Consider the following 23,293-nt stretch of genomic DNA (forward strand, 5'->3'; position numbering starts at 1 on the left):
TAATATGCTATCTTGACTTTCAGTTTTGCTATGGTTTTTAAGTTATTCTCAATAACAGTATCCTGTCATGAATAACAGATCGAACTACTTTCTAAAAATGCAATGCTCTCCTATTTCTTTCTTCTTCTGCAAACACTTATCCAATATTTTTGTGTGTGTGAGTGAGAGAGAGAGAGAGAGAGAGTGCAAATTATTGGGTCCCTGGTTGTGTAATGGCCTTCCAAGATCTGTGAATCTAAAGTACTGCAATAGGATCTCTTCATCCATGGAAGAGAGTAAAAGAAGTTAACTAGAATATGAACAGAGAGAGTAGCAGGTGACAGTGAGAGGATCTAAGATAGAACACATACATAACACGCTGTGACAACAACCGAAGTAGTTTCAGAAACCAACGCAAGAAATATTGTTTCGGTGTACTCATGTTAAGGCCATTATAGCCAGCTGATAGTGGAAAGAAAAGGTTGGAAAATAGGTAAAAGAGCAGAAAAAAAATATCAAAGAACATTTTAAATGCAGACATACACCGCTAACAATCACAACACAATAGGCTTACAATCTATATTGTAGCAAGTAGTCTTCCGCTCTACTGATCTCTGCCAGGGAAAAAAAAATATGAGAACCATGCAAAAGAAGAAAGCTCGAATAATAAGCTTCGATAGCCAGCCAATGCCACTCGATCGGAACATTTATTATATAGCTTGCACAAATGAAGATATTCTGGGTACCAGACTTGGTAGGAGAATGCCTTCTCCTTTATAGCTTAAGGAATACAAACTCTTCGATGGCTGGTATGCCCCCAATCATCTTAAGACTTTCCTTATCAGGTTCCTCATCTACACCGATAGCCATAATAGCATGCTTCCTTGGTCCAGTCCTCCCAACACTCATGAAGCTGACATTGATGTTCTTGTCACCCAAAATTCTCCCCACCGTTCCGATCATACCAGGCTGATCAACCTGCCTGCATAGTATTACGTTCCCCTCAAGACTCACATCCACACTGAATGAGCCTACCAGAGTGAGATGTGGTATGCCATCCTTAACTCTCCCCTCTACTCTTATATCACCAGAGTCCGATAAAGCGCTAGCGAACTTGGACTCTACATTAGCAAGGTGGATCTGGATGGATTCCAGAGGGATTTCAGGAGAACCGTCATGGGAGATGCTCTCCTCAATAATACGGAGGCCTCTTTGCTTGGCAGTATAGTCAGCATTGACGATGTTGATAAACACACTAGATATGGGTTCAATGATGCCTTTTGTGATCATGGCTCGGAGAATTCTTGTGTCTAAGTCATCAGAGCCCCGAGATGAGGTGTAAACAACCTTGACTCCCTTGATGCCACTTCCACCAGCTACTAGTTGGACAGCCAACCTTCCTAGCTTCTCGGCCAGGACCACGTAAGGCTTTAGCTCCGATAGAACCTGCAATGAAAGATAATTGCTCAGATGGCAGGTTGCATGCATGTTGGGATGTTAGAAGAGTTACAGAAATTGTGCAAAAAAGGATCACCTCAGCAGGAACCATGGGGGCATTCACAGCAGTAGCAGCAAGTTCACCTTTCAATGCCCCAATAACAGCCTCTGCTACTTCAATTGCTACACCTTCCTATGATATTTAAATGAAAGTAGTTACAGAACTGATTCTAATATAACTTTAAAAATTGCTTCAAGAAAAAGGCAAACCTGAGCTTCCATGGTGCTAGCTCCGAGATGTGGTGTAACAGTTACATTTTCATGCTGCACCAACTTGCTTTCTTTTGGTGGGGGTTCTTCAGTGAATACATCAAGTGCAGCCTGATCCAGATTTTTAAGTTATCAGTAACAGGAGGTGTTGTGGACGTTTAGTAGTAATTGCAACAATATACTCCAGCTAGATCACTGATGTGCAGTACGAAGAGGACTTCAAAGTATTGCATATTTGCATCACAACATAAATTTGAGATAGGGATGCAAATTATCGCGTTACAAAATTATAAGCATGAAATCTCAGCTGTGAAGGAGAATGATCTAAATGCTGATTCAACCACTAATACTAAGCTATAAGAAATATAACAACAACAGATTCATACCTGTGCAACTGTTCCATTATCAAGTGCTCTCACTAAAGCATCTTCATCAATTACTCCACCCCTGGCAACATTAATAATTCTCACTCCTTTCTTAACTTTTGCAAAAGTCTCATCATTGAAAAGCTTTGCAGTGCTAGGAGTTAGTGGCATGTGAAGTGATATAAAATCTGCAGTAGATAGGGCTTCATCAAATGATACAAGTTCTACACCAATTGCACGAGCTCGGTCAGCAGGGGCATATGGATCATGAGCAATAACATGCATCCCAAGTCCTTTAGCACGCCTGGCAACTTCAGATCCAACTTTCCCAAATCCCATGACAGCGAGTGTCTTCCCGACAAGGGAAACACCGACATACTTATTGCGTTGCCATTTACCTGAATATCAAATACATTGATCTATAACACTCGAAAATGTTAAGAAGCTGACAAAAAACAAGTATAATTCAACAAGCAGAAAAAAAACAGCTCAAATACAGCTCAATGCATCATTTTGGTGTCTTAATTCCACAAACAAGAATGTTCTGATTTCACAACTTAGATGGTGAATCAATTGATTATCTGAGTAATCAAATAAACTAACTGATATTATGACAATATCACTGTATCCTAAACTGCTCCTAATAAATCAGCAGGAAATGCATGTCACAGGTGCCTGGATTCCTTTAATATTTAGATTTCAGCATCCATGGAAACAAAAAGGATAATTCGACACTTGGAATGCATATAATTTAGAAAGACAGTTTAAAATTTTAGCAGAAACCACTACATAGTACCAGAAATTCCATAAAAACTATAAAGTACTCTATATGTCTACAAATATCAATTGAAATGAAAAATATATGTTGCGCGCATCAGATATGCATTATATTGCTATTTGTATTTGGTCAATCAGAGAGAGAGAGAGAGAGGTCACTTGGAATACATTTCATATCAGAAAAGTTCATCATCTATGCATTTTCAGTCTTGTTACATGAATTGGCGTGAGGGTTGTGACGTGATATGATTTGATGTGATGTGGTAGATAATTAGTCTAGCTGTTACTCATCAAGTCAAGTTAAGGGAACCACTATATATAATCAATAAGCTGTGGATATCAGAAGAAGGAAAAAGACAAAGTAGGGAAAAGTTGTGCCGCATTGAAGTCTAGACATTTTACATTCCGGTAATTGGTAGGAAGTCTACCAGTAGATTTATGCGGTGCTCAAATCTTTCAACCTGCCCAGATGAAATGAGAAGTAGGATACTAGGTATACTACTATGCTTGAAAGAAGAATAAATTTATACCCAAGAGATCAAATAGAAAAAAGAATCATAATGTGATTATTATTGACAGAATTAGCATGTTAAACCCATAATGTATACTTAACAAGAAAAGTAATAAATATATAGAAAAAGTTCAACCAAAACTGCATACCTACTTGCATATCAAAATCATGGAACGCTTTAATCGTGCGCAACTGCAGAGAATTAATTTCTATTCACCAATATCTAGAGACCTTACAAAGGTTTAGAGTATAGGTAAGAAGCCAAAAAAAACAAAATAAAATTTAAAAAAAAGGTGGCTACCTGCCAATCAGCACAGTAATCTGTAATCATTTCCATTACGAAATAGATGAAATATATTGAATGTATTTAGAGACAACCAAGATATTTTCTGAGAGAATGTGCAACACATTGAAAAGTGGCCCACCATATCATAAGAGGTCAGAAAAAGAATGATTACAGGATTCTTTCACCAGCACTAATTATACCAACTTGTTTTACTTTAATGAAAAGTTGGACCTGATCCCAACTAACCCATGTGCTCTAGACATGTTATATAAAATTCATCTCCTGCCATCTTATATAAAATTCGAATTGCGATTATAGCAGTCGTCAATAAAGCTCCGAAAATTCACCAGCTGACTACGCTTGCTCCAATAGATCAGGAGAAAGAGAGTCCTTTTTACGGCAATAATGTGCAGTAATATTTCAGCTCACCTAACCTAGTGCAAATATTTCTACCGGTAACGTCACCGAAAGTGACAAACCAAGAGTCAAAATGCAAACCAACAGAATATCTAAATGGATCCGATTGGTCTCCCTCCCCAGATCAAACACCAAAAACCCTAACTTTACCCAATTCAAGATCTTTGATCCGAAGTATACAAATCCAGATCTCCATCGAGATCCAAAGAAAGGAAGCTTACCAGCCTTCATGGACGCATCGGCCTGGGCGACCTTCCTCGCCATGCCGGCGAGAAGCGCGATCCCGTGCTCCGCCGCCGCGACGGTGTTAGCCGTCGGCGCGTTCACCACGATGCACCCGCTCTCCGTCGCCGCCTGCAGATCCACATTGTCGATCCCCACCCCTGCTCTTCCCACCACCTTGAGCCTCCCCTTCGCCGCCTCGAACACCTCGCGCGTCACCTTCGTCCCGCTCCGCACGATCAGCGCGTCGCAGAGCGAGATCTTAGAGCAGAGCTCCTCCGGCGAGAGGTTGTACGAGCAGTCCACGTTCGCGAAACTCCGGAGGAGATCCAGACCCACGTCGCCGAGCTTCTCGGCGACAAGTACCGTCGGCCTCGCGGAGGAAGAGACGGTGGCGACTACGGAGACCCGTCGGCGATCGGCCGTGAGGCGCTGATTCCCGGCGGCGAGGCGGAGGCCGAGGAAGGGGGATTTGGGGGAAGATTGGGATCGAGAGGGAGAAGACAGGAAGGAAACGGAGGTGGTGGTGGTGGTGGTGGTCGAGTGGAAGGGGGAGAGCTCCGGCGAGGTGGCAGCGGAGGAGGGAGGGGAGGAAAGAAGCTTCGCCGTAGACAAGGCCATCGCAGTGAGTGAGAAAGTAGAGAGGAAGCAACGAAAAAAAGGCGAGTGTTTTGGTCTTGGGATCTGGATGTTTATAAAAGGGCGGAAATGTCTCCTCCGTAGATCCTTCAAATTGCAAATGTGGCAAAACATAAGTGGTTGGAAGAAGGTTAACCCATTTAGAATTGCAGAGGATCCGAGCCGGATGGAAGAAGGTGGTGATTTCGTCAGCGGTGACCGGATTCACTCGGACTCTTGCGAGTGCGAGTGAGCACGTGCGATTAAGTTCCTGCGTTAGATGAAAAGCGAACTTTTTCTTCGTAATTCCTTTTCTTTTCTTTTCTTTATCGTAAAATGTCACCTCCTTAAATAAGAAAAGCTATTCACGTGGAAGAAGGGTGGAAAATATTCCTAAACTTTAAATAAAAGTTCTTTCTTGGGGCAAATTGCACAAAATTGTGACAGTTAAAAACCTCCCCATCGTCAAATATTCCATATAGTTTTGGTGATATTTGAAAATGGAACACCAACTTTTCTAGCTCTTGTCGCCTTGCAAGGAATATCCCCTCAGTATATTCTTAATAAATAAAAATAAACTAAATAATAAATGTAGGGCTATCAAAATAATTTAGGCTCAAAAATTTTGATTATAAACTGGCTTTGCTTAATCTGACTGTCTTGAATAAAGTTTGAATTAGAGATGTTTAGTACTTGAATTGGGCTTGTTTAAGGTTTCATTTAAAGTTCCAGAGCTAGAATTAGACTTTACTTTAAATTAAGTGAATTCGAGCCTCCATTTTAGTTTCAGGTTCAGTTTATAGAAGTTAACCTTTATCCATATTTTCCTTCCGGATATAAATTTATTATGATATATTCGTAGTATTAGTATCAGATTAGATAGTATCCTACCTTAATATATATTATATATATATACACACATATAACAAGGCAATATAGGATGATAACAAATGCATAAAAACAACAACAAGTATTTCATAATGTAAGTTGGAACTTCCGTTACAACGTTGTATAGTTGTATGTGCAAACTAAATTCCTTCCACCAATTATAAAATTGACGTCCATTTGCTCCACCAACCAAAATTTCCAAACACTGCATGTGCCATTAACTTCTGGCGTAATGTATAGATAATAGATTTCCTAGTGACAGCCCAACCAGTGTTTAATATGCTGGTCCTCCCGAAAAGAACACCAGGTGCTGCTCAGAGATTGTATACAAAAAAGAACAACAAAATGGATTGGTTGAGCGCCCAACCTTTATATATATATAATTTCAGAGCCAGATAATTATGTTAGATAGCTAAGACCAATTCTCCCATATGATGCACTTGGTTCAAGAAAATTCTTTCACCATGGTGGTCATCCTTTCCATATGCAGTTACATTGTAAAAAGTACTTTGAGAGATGGACAGGTTCCAACTGTTAGGATGGATATGCATGATATTCTTGTTCCAGATACTAATCAAGAGAAGCCCAACTTAGATAACTAGATATCTTATAGACATCAAAGTAGAAAACCCAATCAACAAATACAAACTTCAAAACATCACCAAGAGTGTGACTTAAACTGTGGTATCTTGTTAACAAGCTTCCTAGCTCATGCACTCTATGATGTCAGACCCAACTGGGTAGATTAATTAACAAATCATATTAATCAACATGTAGAAAGCCCAAGCATGGTAAAATCTTACTGTACAAATGATTTGCACACAATGATCACTAGCAAGAATAAGCAACCCCTTTTCCTAAACTTGTCGGCATCATCCTTTCATGATAAACTGAGTCAGCCACTGATGCTGGGTAAATATATATCAGCAGCACGACGATTAAAATGTGTGATATATAATGCTAGTCTTCCAGCTCAACAAGCTGAGCTCTTCTCTCAGCTGCCTTCTTTCGTACGAAAATGCCCCATCTCATAGCTGCTTTGATCTTAAGCCACCCAACAAAAGCTCTACCAGACGAGCGGCTGCGGTCCTCGTCGACGAAGTTGAAATCAGAGCATGGAGAAGGCACGTAAGCTGAGAAACAATCCCCTTCATCAGGTAAACTGGCAGAACCTCCACCTGATGTAAAGACGCGGAGCAACTGTTGCATGTCTTCGTTCTCGAGCATTTCATGGCTTCTCATGCGGATATCTTCTTCCGAGAACATGTCGTTGATACCATGGCTTTCCCGGTGGTGAGACCAGTCATCATATGAATGGCCCATTTGCTGCAAATCAACACTTGCCTGATGTGATGGGCCCAACACCAGACCCATGTGATCATCTCTGGCAACTTGTGTTTCATGTAAGGATCGGACCACTGGATTTAGTGGTGCTAATGGAGTGCTATTATACTGCATATGGGTATTGCTTGGTATATTTTGTTGGTGAATCTTGCATCTGTTTAGTTGGTTGGAAATGGTAGCACCTGAAGAGAACAAATCATAGTAAGCATTCTGAAATCTAGATAACAGAAGAATTAAATAATTTATCCATATGCTGATTGCTGAATGCCTTCGCATGCTAGTGAACACCTATTGTAAAGGAAGAACGTATGCAGCTTCATATAAATAATCTTCTTAGTCAAAAGGTGCATTTGATGAATAGATCATTTAGCATTTAAATTAAAAAGTTAAAACAATAAGCTTTAACACCATTAATATATCACCTTCCACAGTTGCTGATAAATTCACAGAAGACTGCTCCAACGGTGCCAGATCCAATACATTGGATGTAGAGACATGCTGATCATATGAGGCAGTATAGTTTACTAAACCAGAGGAAGTCTCAGTAAGAGCAGCAGTTGTGTTCTCGCTCTGCTTAGAGGTCAAAAGAGCATTACCATCGTATTCAATGACCTGCACCCAGTTATCATATGCCTCTTTCACCAATGTGTCTGCAACAAGCTGTAAAATGATGAAGCATGTTATCACCAGCCTAAAGAGCTTTCAGAATCTCTGGGCAGCTTCATCTCTATATTGGATTAATAGCAAATTCTTTTGAAGAAAAAAAGGGATAAACCAAGACAATTGAAGTAAAACATTTGTATAACAAGAGTATATAGCATATTTGACACATTGGTTAGTGCACCTATATTAAAGAGTCTGAAATTACACAAATCCAATTCAAACAAGTAAAAGAACTCCGTTAGCAATTAAAAAAGGAGGTCCTGAAAAATTTTGTTGCAACTTTAGTGTCGATTCCATCTCCCACCAAGAACTTGTATTCTCAAAGCTCAATGAAGTAGGTCTTAGCAAACACTTCAGTTCATCTTGAAGTGAAGCAGTGAAAGACATGATAGCTAATACACTTGTCTTTTCCTAAGGCTTCGTATTTTAATATTTCATTTTGGACTAAGGCCCACAAAATTACTATAGAAAGCAAGGACGGCCGTGTTTGTCGACACTTGCTGGGCTGATGAAATATCAGTACCCGGCACCAGTTATGCCAGTGGCACAGTCCTGTATCATCAGTGCACTTAAAGACCATCTTGACATTGTATTGCTTTGTTGGCTCACTGCTGTAACTTTTCTGGAAGCTGCTTGTAGCACTTGTAAATTGTAATGTTCCACATATAACCATCCGCAACTTAAAGCACCTCTTTGTCAATGGAAGTATGGAACTTAGGTGACATGCACCTCTGTTACTTAAAATATATTTGCTTCCTAGATTGTGGCGCCGACATCTAGTTAAGCACGCCTCTAATATATTTTTATGTTTATATATTTTGTTGATTGAATATATGTATTAAAGCCTACATTCGAATTTTTTATCCTTATAGGTTTTATGAATAATCTATTTTATTAAAGACATATCAATAATCAAGTAGAAATATGATTTAAGTCATTTAACACATAATATGATTGAATATATTCATTAATTGATAATAGTTTACTAATTAAAACTAAGATCTAAATGAATGTAGTTAATCTAATATTTTCCTATATCAATTTTTAGCCAATTCGATAAATTTGACATTATTAATTTCAAAAAAATTTAAAATTTTGAGGAAATATTTGGGGTAAATCTAATTACGTTGATATTTTAACTAAAAATTATAGCATTTGGGTTCAAATCAACTCATATGGAATCAATTTAATATGTTCCTATATCAATTTTGCCCCAATTTGAATAAATTTGACATTTTAATTTCAAATTTTCTTTTAAATTTAGAGAAAATTTTGGGGGAATCAAAATTTTCCCTTTAATTCCTACATTTTAAAAAGTATTTTTCATAGATCTAGCATCAAAATGTTGGATTTACGTAGAAAAAATCCCATGCCAACCGACACAAGTTTGCACAAGGCCATGCCGGTTCGACATAGATCGGACTTGCTCCAATTAAACACCATGGTAAACTTTAGAAGTGTCATACTCCAATAGAAACATATTCAAATGTGCTGGCATATTAGCTTGGTCAAACTTAGCAACTAATCAAAACCATAGAACAAAGGACATGTGGCTTCTACCCTCAGATAATCGGTTAGAATAAAAGGAACCAATTGCAAGAAAAAAATGGAATTGGAATTGGAATTGGAATAAAATAGGGACTTATTCCGAAATAAAGGAATTTTTTATTCTAATTACAATTTAGTGTTTGATTGAAAAAAATGATAAATGTCATAATAAAATATGGGATAAGATGATGATTGGTTGTTATAATAAGAATAAAGGATAAATATGATCAAACTAACCTTATTGCTCTTTTCATAGTTGAATAAATAGACATTCGTTATTTCTTTTCTTTTCTTTTCTTTTTATTGGTTTAAGAAAGATAAGAAATAAATTTAAAATTAAATATAAATTGTACTTTTATTTTATATTTATTATATTATCTTCTCATAGTTATTTATTCAATTCTTGGCTATAAATAATTTAACTTAATTCATCATAATTTACAGTATAAATATCATCATGAATGAACATCTCGTACCAAAATATATTCTAATATATTACTAAGTATATTATAATCATATTACATTGTTCAACTGAATCTAATCCGCAATATATCACCATATTAATATATTGCCAAGAGAGCAAATGAGTCATTTTGGTTTTAGAATAAGTGGATGAGTTATTCTAAAAATTTTATCTCAACTAAAACATGAAATAGAGATATCTGGAATAAGGGAGTTTATTTCATTTTGCTATTCCAACCTTATCCACGTTTGACATGTTTATTCCGAAATAAAATGAGTTCATTCCAGGATAGGGGAGGCTTATTCCATCTAACAAAAACAAGCTCAAAATAAAAGCTCATGTGATAATGTTTTGATATTTTGAGTAATATAATGACCTGACAATATTACACTCCTATCTTTGTCAACACTCTGCAATCTTGCAATTTCACGTTTTAGACACTGCTGGAGAATATGTTGCAATCATTCCGCAATCTACTGTCTATGAATGTGTCAGCAGGTGAACCCATGAAGAAGAATGTTTGTCAATCTAAGTTCATGCCTAAAAGTGTGCACACATCAGTGGCAAGTAAGAGAAATTTCTAATAAATCTGAGTGAAGCCAAATTGATCATCTGATAGACTGACACAAAGTTGGGAAAGCATTTATTTCCTCTATTTACAACTGTCAGGAAAGCTTAATTTTCAACAAGGTAAGCCCACATCGGTCTTTTATATATCACAGGTAACTGTTCAATCAGAGCCAAAGCGCAATATATTATGGATGAACATCATAAAATTAACATTAGCTTGACTCCCATTTTTGCACTGTCATAGGTAATGAGTTGCAGAGAGTAAATCTATTCACATTACCTTATATGAATGTGTATAAATGAAATTTGAGTACAGTGCAGCATGACATCAGAAGTTTGTGTGAAGACATACTAACCTTCTTATTATCGTCAAGAGCCTCTGCTGAATAAAACAGCCCACCCGCAATCAGGCCACAGAACTCATAAATATTGTTGAAAACAGCACCAATGTTCCTTGTCTGATCAGCATAATATATATAATACTTTCCACTCAAAACACATGTTTTTGCATGTTCCACAAGGCTTTCCCACATCTTATTTGACATACCACTCCCAAGGATCTATGATCACACATCATATACATTAGAGCAAAAGGAAAGTAGATTTTGTGATGAAAAGCAATCAATGAGAACTTACATGTCGCAATCTTTGTGAATCCCTAATGACAAGTCTGAGAAAATCTTCAACTGTGTTTATTCCAGATTTATTCAACCTCTTGTGAAATGAACCGTCCTTGCCAATCTTTTCCAATCTCCAAACCTCATCCTTTAATGCTGGTGGATAGTGCTTCTTGTACACTATAATTTTTTTAAGAAAAAGGTAAGCATCAGAAGAATAGAAAGTAAGAAATGGACAACATAAGTGTGCAGAATACCTACATTCCCCTCTATGGTCTTTGACAGTGAAAGCTTCGGTTTTTGCCTCACGAATGCGTATTCCATCACAGCAACCAGAGGCAATCTTCAGACCAAGCCTAAATTTCCTACTTCTTATCCAACTGGAATTATCAGTGAATGTCAGCTCCCCAATGGTACCTACACCTTCTTTCAGTGTGACCTGTAATTCCCCTGTGAGAAGGGGCCTCTTTCCCTCGCGCTCCTTGACTACATGACCTTCAAACTCTTCTTCAGTCCAGCCATCGTCATCTTCATTATTAAAATCACCCTCAAGGACAACAACATCTAGCTTTGCACATGACTCAGGTCCTGTTGTCACAACTTGACTACTGGTTGCATCAAGCAACACAACATGAATTGAAGCTCCCTGTTCCCCTTCTACCTTTCCTCCTGTGAAAAGAGGAAGGGATAGCCTTGACCTAAAATGCAGCTTCAGGTTTCTTCCATCAGGGCCTTCAATTCGTTTTGGAGAAGACCTGTATTGCCTTAGCTTAGAAAGTTCAAAACTAGATTCACTAAAGAAATACCTCTGTAGAGTTTAAAAAGAAAAGGGGAACAATCCAAGATTCCGGATGACACTTGATGTTTACAATATGTTGTGCATAAAGATAAAATATATAAAGTAACTTTAGCTACATTCCTACTTATTTAAAGCAGTGTCCATAAAGTTGCACATCTCAAAATGCAGAATCATCTGTGAATCTTTGTACTTACTTACTCCATCAATATGTCATGCAAACTTCCTAGGATTGCTGGGAGTGTTCCTTTAATCCCAAGGTTGTGAATATCTGTGCCAATAAAATAAACTACAAATAGCAGAATAAAAATGTAATAGGGTATAAGTATGTTCTTTGCTTATAACTACATGATGATAATAGTTCAGCAATGCAGGATCGTGTTAATTACAAACAAAAATAACTAATGTGCACATGAGAATATGAGATGTGGACAAAATCCAGATTAAATGATGGGGAGGGGCTCACTACGTGATAACTGTAGGATATATATATATATATAAACAAACTCTAGAATCAGTGAAATCCATCACTACGTGACGGAAATTCCTAACACCTTAGCCAACACTGGCATTAGTGAAAATACCCAACTATGATAAGAAATACCAGTCTTATTGAATGAAAGTTTACTTGTAGACTTGTTGTGAAGCTTGAAATGTACTACAGACAGGGTTCCCCCATTTTCATTGTGGAGCTCATTCAGAACCTATATGTACTGAGAAGTTTATCTGTACTAAATAAAAGTTTTTCTCCATTTAAATGTAGTAAAGTTTACAGTATCTCTCAGATAATGAAATCTAGTTAAAACAAGCTGGACGAAGTACAGTTTCAACTTCCAAAAACTATAGCAATAACAGAAAAGGAGAAAAAGAAATTCAGCCTTTTTAAGGACTCTTTGTGTAGCATACCAATATATATTCATATATGTACACACACTTTGATATATATATATAAGCTAAATTAAGTAACAAGGAAATACAAGGTACAAAGCATGTTGCAGTCATATAAAGAGCTTGAACCAAAGAGCAATTGAAAACGGAAACAATGTTTGTGTACTGCATTTATTCGGAACAAGTGTGGGAAGGATGTATCCATATTTTATAAATGGTGAAGCCACATATATTTATACCTTCCAGCAACGCCAGTAGGATCCAACTTAGCTAAAGCACGCTCCACTTCTTCGCTAACCTAATAAGAAATGGAACATTATGATTAAAAGACAGCTAGCATAACATCATACCCAATGGGGGGGAGAGAGAGAGAGAGAGAGAGAGAGAGAGAGAGAGAGAGAGAGAGCAGTATGAAGCTTCAACACTAGAGAAAACAACACAAGTATAAGGGATATGATCTCCCCACTCAGAGAGGTAAAAGCGAAACTAGCCCAAAAAGAATCAGGTTGAATCTCCATGTTACAAGTCCATGCAACTAGGCAAGAAGTGTCACGTGACCAGCTAAAAGATATATCAAATCTTCCCAAAAGTAAATCCAAGCCTGTCTTGCATAGGTTTATGTCCATCCACTCAAGGGCAGGGAGATGCTTGTTACTTAAGTCATGGTTTGAAAGTAGGCCTAACCAGGCCCATACCAGTAGGTGTAGACAAACTAATGCAATTCGCCCATCCGCATTTAAATGTTACAATGAAATTATAGTGTGCATTATTTAAACTTGGAGGAAGAGAAATTAAATTTTTTATACAAATTCTATAATTAGCACAAACATGTTCACATGAATTCAATAAGTAGAAGTATAGCAAGTTAGCAACATTTGTCTGGATCATTTAATTTGTAACTTATTTTGTTTAAATAAAAATTTCACACAAGATGATGATAGGGAATTTTATGGTATTCTTACAACTCTACGAAGGATGGGCTCTAACGATGAACAAAGTTTCTGCAAGCTATCCAGCTTCAAAGCTTCCACAATCACACTGTATAGAATAGAAAAATTCTCATTAATAAAGAAAAGCATTATAGAGAAAGACATGATAAAACATTTCAAGTTCTCATGAAAAATTATAGCTCTCTAAGTAACTTACATGCAAGCACTGAAAATACTTCCACTCACAAGCTTTTTTTTTGTATAAAGCATCATACTTTAAAATTTAAAAGAAGGGGAAAGGAGAATTGTCCAAAATAGCAAGACATTCTCTCTCTGTAACTGCATCTGTTTAATAAAAGAATGAACCTTATTCAATTCTAGATCCTCAAATAGAAGCTAACCATAGCCTGATTCCTAGATTGAATATTTAGTATAGTTTCAATGTGAACTCCTATGTAGTATGTCGTTAACCCGTGAGGCTTTTACCTCTGTTTCCAAGAATAGGAGGTGAGTTAACGTGATGACTATCACGATATCCAACAACTCTTGGTTTCACTAAATCCCTATATCTGTGTCGCCAGATACCAAAGGTTCATTGCCCTAGATCATAATACTCAAATGCATCTTCCGCAGGGAACCATCATCTCAAACATACACCTAAATAGGCTTGTAACAGTTTAAATATTTGCATAAGAGTATGATTGTGTTCTTAACAACTTAACTATTTCTTTTACTTACCATAGCATTTTGCTCCACAAAACCAAGCTTTGTAAGAGAAATCCACAAGAACGAATTGGCTCATCTCTCAAGTCAAAAATACGAATTTTCTTCAGAAATGCCTAAAATCTACACTTTTTTTTTCCCTTCAATCTTATAAATTTTACCTGGCGAGAGCCGGGGCCTTCTGCCTCTTAGGCTCGGGTTGCAGTTCCCCGGCGTCACCGGCGTCCAACCCACGCTTCTCTCTCGACATCGTCCCCGATCGCTCAAACCTACCAGGCCGCTGCATCTCACCTCCGGAGAAACCCTAGATCCCCCAGATCTGCATCAGAATCCCCAAATCAAAACCTCACGCAAATTTACGAACTAGGAATCGGGAGGTGGGATCCAATTTGTGTAAATCGATCAGAAACCGACCCCGAGAACACGATAAGAGCCTCCCGAAAACAGTAGAATCGAGGGGAGGAGAGAGAGGGAGACTACGATCTCCGAGAGATCCGTGGAGATCACAGTCCACAGACAGCTGTGGCGGCTGTAATTGGTCAGCGACTAGGAGCTTATGCGTACTTAATAATGGAGCTTTATTTTATTTTTATTTTTTTTTAACAACATTATAGTTAAACCACTAATACTTCTATATGATTTTTTTTATGTGTAAATTGAGAAAATAAATAATGAGAGTAGAAGAGCCTTCCAAATTTTTTAATTTACTAAACCACCACTGTAGTCTCAATTATACTAGTCAATTACAAAGATTATTAGAGGTAAAAATCAACTTATTTAATAAATAATTAACCTATTAGCTTGCTTAGAGGGAATCAGGATAATTCTCTATTTTATCCAAGATAGAGTTGTTGATATGAAATTAAAAATTAATTGGAAAAAAACTTAATTATAGGAAGAAAAGGTCAACTGACGTATAGAATAGAATATTTTTTCTTAGCGAAGTCAACTGAACTATACCAATTGGTTGGATGAAATTTTTTATATAGAATTCTCTATTTTTAATTAGCTACGGATTTAAAGACCCATTCACATGCATATATATATAACCATCGATATTTATCGTAATACTAATATATTTTTACTTTTAATATCTAAATTGATCCTACTATATCGATAGGTTTACAAAAAAGTTTATCTCAATTTAGTTTTAGGTGTCTGAAAAAACTTAAATAAGTGATGGGTAAACATATGGAATAAGATGATGTTTAGTTGTGATAAAGTTTAAAAATGATCAAATTAATTATTTTGCCGTTTTCCCTAGGTTAATATAAATATTTATTTATTTATTTATTTATTTATAGAAATGTTATTCATAATAATTATATCATATCATGATTATTTTTAGAATTTCTTGCCAAAAAATAATTTAACTTAATTTACCATAATTTATATAATATAGATACCTCACAGATTAATATTCCATATCAAAACATTACACCCAGATAATGTATTCTTATATATTATACTCATTACAAATTGGTAATTTGCCTTTTGGAGATGGTCAAATTAGTAATTTAGTCTTTTGGGATAAAGTGGTGGAATATCTTATTTTTTATCCTATATATATATATATAGATCACTATCTCATAAATATTTGATCCATTTTGGCCTCTAGTTTTAACTCCCAAAGTAAACTTCATCACCATTGGAGGCGGCTTGCCTGCTTGCTGGTATAAAGAAAGCTATGCTTCCATGACTACCAAGTATGGATGGGAATGGGGACCAGCACAATTGGTAGTATAAAGCCATGGCATGGTGATGGATTAAATGTGGATGTAAATTAATGACTATAGTTGCAGGATAGATGGTCCTCACCATGCATGGTTGACATAGTAGCAGTGGCACACTGCATAGATGCCATGACCACAGCCAGGTTCATATCAACAAGTTGTCCAAGGGCAGCTGCTAATGCTAACGAGTCTTATCTGGATGTGTCAAATTGGAGACTCATAGGGAATAAGAATTGAATACGAGAATTTTTTGTAGGGATAACTTTTTTTTTAATGACACGTTAGAACTATATTTTGGTACATAATAAATCTCTAGATTATAAAAAATATCTCACCCTCTTGGCGCCGTAAGCGGAATATAGAAAATGATCAAATTGTCTTTTTATTTTCATCAAAATAAAATTTTCTTTTAAGTTGCATATAACTTATGCATGCATAAAAAGAATAAATATATTATATTCATAGTAATTTATGAATAAAAATAGGTAATAGAAATCAATAGAAGGAGCAGGGTGTTGTAATTTTTATAGTTTAGAAGATCACTATAAACCAAAAAATAATTCAAAAGATTATTACGGAAGAAGACGGTAGTTCGGAAGTGAAAAGGGAATTATCATTTTGTAATATTACTGAAATTTATACGACAATATAGTAAAAATACTAATACAAATTCAGATATCAAGAAGGAGGAAAAAAATCTCGACCCATGTATGACAACCTATAGGACATAGGCTTTGAAGTTAGAAGGGGCTGAATTTAGAAAAGAAGAGGATCCTATGTAGAAGATTAGAGTTAGTTTTATTCCTTGTGTGCATTGGGCAGTGATAAAGAGTTAGGTTTTGAAGGGTCTGTCGTTTGTTAAATATCAAATCTGCATGGTGAACTAAACCACTTATTAATGCACTGCTAAATCAAATAAAAGTGTACTTAAATTGTGAAGCCTCAATTTGTGTGACACTGTTGACTTGAACATTAGCATATGTAGATTTTTCATATTCGAGGTAATATAAGAGACAAGACGATCAATGTAGGTTATAGTAATGTACTGATGGCGAGTAAAAGAAGTGGTAGCTTCTGTAGATCAGCAAGATCTGGGAATGTACTGAAAGCTCTTAAAAGAGTCTCCTTAAATTACTCGAATTTTGCAATTGTCTCAGATTACGCGCTATTTGGAGGCAGGGAGACTTAAAAAGGGGAGACTTGATCATATGAGTGAAAGATAATTACAACAAAACGTACAAGAATATTCATGACTACATGCAGTTCGTTAGTTTGGTTTTATTGTCTCTAGTCCTAGCATTGGGCATAAGCAGCAGCCTTGTTTCAATTGTCCTCTTTTAGCATTCTGTACCAATGCCTTGACAGGATCAAATTTTGTTGCTCTCTCTCTCTCTCTCTCTGGGAAAAGGTGACTTGGGTTAAAGTGAGGATTCAAGTTAGTTGTCTTGATAGCGTTCATGATTGTATGCAGATATCATTTGATATCCAACTGCTCTCTTTAATTCTATAATTGGATCTTATCAGCTAGCAAATAAATGGGACAAATGGAATGTTCCTTTCAAGAAGAATGTGGCCGACGGAAAGCTGCTTCAGACTTTCGGATAGATAGATAGATTGATTGATGCTATAAACATTTGTTTATGTGCTTGATTTTTTTTTTTTTTTTTTTTTGAGACGTAGGAATCAATGTTTTCATTTTGTCTTAGACATCATGGAATCCATTTTGCTTAATCTGAGTTCAGTAAATGCAGACTAACTTATCTCTTCTTCTTCTTTTCTTGAGAAAAGACTAACTTATCTCTGAATCCCAGGAAATATTCTAGTTGTAAGTTAAAAAAATTAAACGATGGTTCAAATGAATTTTAGCTCTACACTTGCCTTTCCTAATACTACTTCATTGCTGACAGTTACTGGAAGATATTTGCCTCCTTCACCTACAGTTTAAGTCCTCTACTTGAATTACTTTTTTATCAGAGAGTAAGGTTTCTTTCGCAGCAGTTGTTTCATTTGTGTATGCTCAAAACAAGTTTGATGCTGAATTTTACTACATATATGCATGCTTTTGTTGATTTTTGTCGTTGTCGTAAACCTGCTGTGGTTAATCTGCCGTTGTTGAACAGTGTTTGGATTCTAGCTATTTGCAATCAAGATATGAACAACCTAGTTGAGATTTTAATGCAAGCAAGCCTATAGTTACTGCACATGAGAGGTTTGCTCCTCTGCAGAATAGAAGAGTAAGATGTGAAGCTTAGCTGTTGTGATTCTGACTCCTAAATTTGGATTCATCTCCGACACTTTGCTACCGGCCCCAGAAACCATCAAACTGAGGAGAGAATTAGTAGATCAGTATGTCACAGTTTTTTCTATTAAAACATACTGTGTGCTGCAGTTATTCATACTTATTGTATACATGAAGGCATTCAGAAGTAGGTTTACCAGCTATAAGATCTATTCCTATAGTGAAGCGGGTGATCAACAATATACTAAGAATTATGACTAGTAAACATCCAAGATTTAAACCTTAAAAGTTTCATGATGTTTTAATTAGTTTTCAGACTTCCACTATTCTACTGAAAAATGACTCCTAGTTCTCTCGGTATCATGTCAGCTAATACAGAACAAGGAACTAGGAAAAGAAATACAAAACTATGGAACCTGAACCGAATAATATCATTAGCAAAATCTTTTGATTTACATTTAGTCGATTTGCTAACTTTTTCTAACTTTAGCTCTCTTATTCAATGAATAAGCCAAACTTTCTCTCCAATAAATGCAAACAGATGCAGAGGCCTCCTTTCAGTAGGCAGGGAGTGGATGAACTGATCCAGTAAAGGATACAGCAGCAAATACATAGAACCTAGATACTTGCCTCAAATCTACGACCAAAGATTATACCGAAGACTACTGAAATATTGCCTAAAAAAAGAACAGAAAAAGACTAATTTAATAATCGATTGCGACTTTTCTTCATAGTAACAAATTAGCACTAGTGATTTAAGCCTAAAGGCCCCATAAGAAATGGACCGTATTGACTTACTAGGTGTAACATCCAGAGATCATATTTGTAAGGGAGTTGCATATGGTGGGCAATTAAGTGAGGACAACAACTCACTGGATAGTGATTAGGATAGCCCTTCTATAAAGCAACTTCCATAGAGTTCTAATGAGGGGAAAAAAATTAGAGAGAAAAAGAGATAGGTAGAGAGAGAGAGAGAGAGAGAGAGAATGGGAAGCAAAGTTTTGAAGGCTGAGAGTCTCCTAAGAGGCCTGAGCTTGGTGCTGGCTGCCATTGCAGCACTTCTCATGGGATTGAATCAGCAAACAAAGACAGTCTTCTTTGAACCAAAGAAGGCTACTGTTAATGATATAGAAGCTTTTAGGTGATTCCATGAGCAATCTTTCCTCCTCTTTGAGTTTGTGGTTATGATTAATATAAACATGCCAGAGACGTGATACTGGCCCTTGTTTTCTTGTTAGGGTTTTTACCGGCGTTCTGGCGATCGCCGCGGGTTATCATCTTCTCCAGCTATCCAAGTGCTTGGCCTTCCAATTTCTTACAGAGAGTCCATGTTGGTGCAACAAGCTAGTTGCATGGCTTTGCTTCTTAATTGATCAGGTAGAGTATCAAATTACAATTTATATTCATTATTCTTTACTTTTGTTATATATACATATAATCACATTGCTTGAATATGGTCAAGAACTCCATAGTGATGCTAAGTAACAGCTATCTACTTGTTCAGATGTAGATTATGTAGGTCAATGTTATCATAGAAATAGTTTTCTTCTATTACAATCTATTTGTCTATTCTATATATAATTCATCTATTTAATTATATTCTATCATATATCCAATCAATTTATACGGTGAGAGAGACAGAGAGGCAAATGATTCGAAGAAGGGAGATAGATACATTATTTTTCTATATATCTTTTCAAGAAATTTTATCTCCTTTTTTAAGATATCCAAGCTATCATTTGCTTGCTGATCATCATCTATTCATATCACTACTATCATTCCATAGCATTCTCTTGCACTCCAAAATAAGTGAAGCTATGTTTTCCTTCTTCAAAATCTAAAAGAAAACAAGGAAAAGAGAATAGTTTTATTAAAATTATCCTATATTTTATCTTTACTATCATTCATATTGTATCATATAAATATTTATCATTCGACTCAATATTTTACTTAAAATGCCCTCAAAAATACTCTACCGTTAGTTTGCTTAACAATTAGTCATGATAGCGACGAGCTAAAGTAACAGAATATGAATAAAAGTAAAAATAAAATACGTAGCATTTTTGAAAATTTTCCAATGGATGGTTTACCACTTTACCGTTTGCATCGCTGCAGTAAATAGGAGAGTTCATCCAGTCTTGTGCCTGACGCCAAGTCCTAATTGCAGCAATAAATTCTCCCTTGCAAGAAATTAATCAAAGGAGATAGGATTGTTTATGGAGATAGACAAGCTCCTCAGTCTTCTCTCAACATGTTCATTGAGAGGCTGGACCACCACCTAATAATGATACTAATAATAATAATAATCTCTTAAGTTACAAGTTAGATAAAGAAGAAGAATTAATAAGCTCATGCCATACATATAGTGAGGAGGAGAAGGAGAAGGAGAGATCATGTCATGTTATGCATGTATGCCCATGCTAGTCTTGTTCATAATTTAATTATCTTAGGCATATATGAGCTTAAACTTGTCCAACTTTGAGGAAGGCGGAGGCAAATTTAGTTAGTAATTTAAGTCTGTAACGACCCATTCATAGGTTCGATAAAAAGACTAATTATTTTTTTATATATAAATTAAACAACTAGGGCAACTATTTTAAAACGACCTTAAATCACGTGAATATAATGCTCTAGCAAAATCTTTTTACTAAATATTAACCCCTAATATTTTTAGAAAATTGAACACACAATCTCTATCATATACCGGTAGAATGTGATAATAGAGTTAAATAAATATATACGGGTGCTTGATTTTGATTGGAGCAGCCAAAGTGAACCCAATTGAATAGGTTTGGGGGTATATTTAAGATCCCAAATCCAGTGGATTATATATAAGTGGGTGGATGAAGTGTAAACATCATAAGCATGCTATAGTAGTTGAAAATTGAATAGAGTTAGATGAATAACAAGGAGGAAAATAAATGCTTGCTTCAACCTCCTTCCTTGTTCTTTCAAAAGTGTTCCATTCTTCACATTAAATACATTAAAGTTAGGTATGAGCTCATAAATATTTTGTTTGGATTGAGAGGTTCTTCTTTTCCCCCACATGATTTGACGTGACTTAAAACATATTACACCTGACTAATTGCCACCTAAATGCATCTAACATCATTCCTTAATCCTAATTATGAACCCACTAACTTGCATACTAATATGGAATTAATCTTGTGAATAAACTTAATTCTCTCTCTCTCTCTCAGTGATTATAAATACTAGGGATTTTTATATGTATAGATCTTATTTGTATGTGTATCCCTCAAAAAGTTGATATATATATATATATATATAATATGTGCATATATCTCCAAAAAAATTTATTTTTTTTTCTTTGCATGGATAATACTTGACTAGTTATTAAAATTTTATTATTTTAATTATAAAAGACATGAATATTCTTATCTTTTTTTTTATTGCATACATTTCTTTTGGGTATTTATGCCCCTTCATTTATTGAACATATATTTGTCAAAAAAGGAATCTTTTTAAGTGTAGTTTGCAATCCTGTCATCTTAATGGGCTGGATTATTAAATGGGTCTATTCTAGTGGGCTCTATGATATAAGATTGCATTAAGAGGGCTCTTAATTTCACTTTCATTCTAGCTTACTAGTCCTACTTAATTGGGCTCTTAATATCTATCATAGTACTATATGCACTTGCTTCGAGCTTATTATAGTTTATTTCTTAAGTATTTCACTCATTTATTTAGCCTGCAATTAGATAATCAACCAAAATTTTTTGCAAAATTAGCCCCTACATTATGTATTTTTTATGATTGAGCCCTACTTTATTGGCTTTTAAAAAAAAAAAAAAACTCTTTTCTTTTATAAAAAATATTCATAAAAGCTATTTATTTAAATTAATGTTTTAAATTTCCAAAATTACCTTCAAAACTTTACTTAAGACTCGAGTCTTCCATAATAAGATAGTATGGGTAACTTTGAAATAATATTAATTTAAATAAAACATAACATTCCTGTCCTTCTGTTAAGCTAATACGAATTTATATTAACCAAAAAGGATTTGTTTAGAAAAAAGCAATAAGATAGGGCTCGAACCATTAAAACTTTTTTTTTTAAAAAAAGCCCCCATAATGTAGGGTTTCTTGTGCAAATTTCCTCACTCTCTCGTAAGTTGTAACGATTTTATATTACACTATGGATGCAGGTGATCACGTACGCCGCGTTCGTCGCTGCCATGGCGGCTCTCCAGGCGTCGACGACCGCCTTGTTCGGCATCGGCCACCTCCAGTGGGCCAAGCTGTGCAACATCTACACGAGATTCTGTGTGCAGGTCGGCGCTAGCCTCGTTTGCGCGTTGGCGGCCACCCTGACGATGGCGGCCGTGTCGGCGATCTCCGCCCACCGCCTCTTCCGGCTTTACCCGGCGAGCAAACCGGCCGTCTCGGCGGTCCAACGCTGACGGCGGTCAGCGGGCCTTGTTTTGGTTCGCCGTTATACTTTTATAGCCTTGCAAAATAGTTGCGATGTGTTATATTGTGGATGTAGCATGAACTCGTGCTTAACCTCTTGTATCATGATGTGTGGAAATTATATGGATTGGAGTGCTGGGTGTGAAAAGAGAAATTTTTAGATTAAAAAAATATATATATATATATATATACGATATCTTTTTATTTTTATTTAATCATTCGGCTCTTGCGTTTTGCCTAACATCCATTAACAAAATAGATAATTTTTTTCATTATTTTTAAAAATAAAAAATTAAAATACCTTTTAGCAATAGAGTGTTAATAATAATAACTTAAATAGAGGCATTATAAGTATTATGGATATATGGTTAATTTAACTTATCCATACAATAGTTGTCTATTAAGATGATTTTGGTATAATCGAATAAAAAATATCTATACGATAGAGTGTTAATAATAATAAAATTCTTTATTGATATTTGCATGTATATATATCTTTCAAAATATATTTTTTTTGCACAGATATCTTTTCGGTTACTTTTCAATAAAAACAAAATTAATTAATAATTTAATATAAAA

General features: G+C 35.8%; 3 protein-coding genes across 4 annotated transcripts; 1 reads left to right on the forward strand and 2 right to left on the reverse strand.

Moving 5' to 3' along the window:
* Positions 1 to 492: 492 nt before the first annotated feature.
* On the reverse strand, positions 493 to 4,952 carry LOC140789390 (D-3-phosphoglycerate dehydrogenase 1, chloroplastic-like). Its single transcript, XM_073139071.1, has 5 exons — positions 4,264 to 4,952; positions 2,073 to 2,449; positions 1,687 to 1,797; positions 1,514 to 1,609; positions 493 to 1,425 (listed from the first exon to the last, which is right to left on the reverse strand). Exons 1-5 carry the CDS (start codon positions 4,883 to 4,885, stop codon positions 754 to 756), a joined length of 1,878 nt encoding a protein of 625 aa, XP_072995172.1. The 5' UTR covers positions 4,886 to 4,952; the 3' UTR covers positions 493 to 753.
* A 1,408-nt stretch (positions 4,953 to 6,360) lies between these two features.
* Positions 6,361 to 14,870, reverse strand: LOC140788767 (calmodulin-binding protein 60 B-like). 2 transcript variants are annotated; one of them, XM_073138207.1, is made up of 9 exons: positions 14,726 to 14,870; positions 14,473 to 14,630; positions 13,622 to 13,697; positions 12,899 to 12,957; positions 11,237 to 11,730; positions 10,995 to 11,155; positions 10,715 to 10,918; positions 7,537 to 7,774; positions 6,361 to 7,296 (listed from the first exon to the last, which is right to left on the reverse strand). In XM_073138207.1, exons 2-9 carry the CDS (start codon positions 14,595 to 14,597, stop codon positions 6,731 to 6,733), a joined length of 1,923 nt encoding a protein of 640 aa, XP_072994308.1. In that variant the 5' UTR covers positions 14,598 to 14,630; positions 14,726 to 14,870; the 3' UTR covers positions 6,361 to 6,730. The 2 variants fall into 2 exon arrangements, with proteins under 2 accessions (XP_072994308.1, XP_072994309.1); XM_073138208.1 differs by lacking the exons at positions 14,473 to 14,630; positions 14,726 to 14,870 and adding an exon at positions 11,973 to 12,042 and having other exon boundaries at positions 13,622 to 13,689.
* Positions 14,871 to 19,182: 4,312 nt separating this feature from the next.
* Positions 19,183 to 22,929, forward strand: LOC140788150 (CASP-like protein 2C1). Its single transcript, XM_073137287.1, has 3 exons — positions 19,183 to 19,424; positions 19,522 to 19,660; positions 22,450 to 22,929. The coding sequence occupies exons 1-3, from the start codon at positions 19,270 to 19,272 to the stop codon at positions 22,702 to 22,704; spliced, it is 549 nt and encodes a 182-aa protein (XP_072993388.1). The 5' UTR covers positions 19,183 to 19,269; the 3' UTR covers positions 22,705 to 22,929.
* The last annotated feature ends 364 nt before the right edge of the window (positions 22,930 to 23,293 follow it).

Source organism: Typha latifolia, chromosome 5, assembly GCF_019914945.1.
Source record: "Typha latifolia isolate L0001 chromosome 5, TyphaL0001v2, whole genome shotgun sequence".
Lineage (NCBI taxonomy): Eukaryota > Viridiplantae > Streptophyta > Magnoliopsida > Poales > Typhaceae > Typha > Typha latifolia.

What these genes read in the sequence shown, in the direction of transcription:
- LOC140789390 (XM_073139071.1), bottom strand. Translation starts at nt 4,885, where the DNA reads ATGGCCTTGTCTACGGCGAAGCTTCTTTCCTCCCCTCCCTCCTCCGCT. An exon ending in ATAATGGAACAGTTGCACAG is followed by an intron (nt 1,798 to 2,072) that starts GTATGAATCTGT and finishes AATCTGGATCAG; the next exon opens with GCTGCACTTGATGTATTCAC. An exon ending in CTAGCACCATGGAAGCTCAG is followed by an intron (nt 1,610 to 1,686) that starts GTTTGCCTTTTT and finishes TAAATATCATAG; the next exon opens with GAAGGTGTAGCAATTGAAGT.
- LOC140788767 (XM_073138207.1), bottom strand. Translation starts at nt 14,597, where the DNA reads ATGCAGCGGCCTGGTAGGTTTGAGCGATCGGGGACGATGTCGAGAGAG. An exon ending in CCTACTGGCGTTGCTGGAAG is followed by an intron (nt 11,731 to 12,898) that starts GTATAAATATAT and finishes AAGGCAATACAG; the next exon opens with GTCTTCTCCAAAACGAATTG. An exon ending in CTCTTGACGATAATAAGAAG is followed by an intron (nt 7,775 to 10,714) that starts GTTAGTATGTCT and finishes ATCATTTTACAG; the next exon opens with CTTGTTGCAGACACATTGGT.
- LOC140788150 (XM_073137287.1), top strand. Translation starts at nt 19,270, where the DNA reads ATGGGAAGCAAAGTTTTGAAGGCTGAGAGTCTCCTAAGAGGCCTGAGC. An exon ending in AATGATATAGAAGCTTTTAG is followed by an intron (nt 19,425 to 19,521) that starts GTGATTCCATGA and finishes TTTTCTTGTTAG; the next exon opens with GGTTTTTACCGGCGTTCTGG. An exon ending in TTTGCTTCTTAATTGATCAG is followed by an intron (nt 19,661 to 22,449) that starts GTAGAGTATCAA and finishes CTATGGATGCAG; the next exon opens with GTGATCACGTACGCCGCGTT.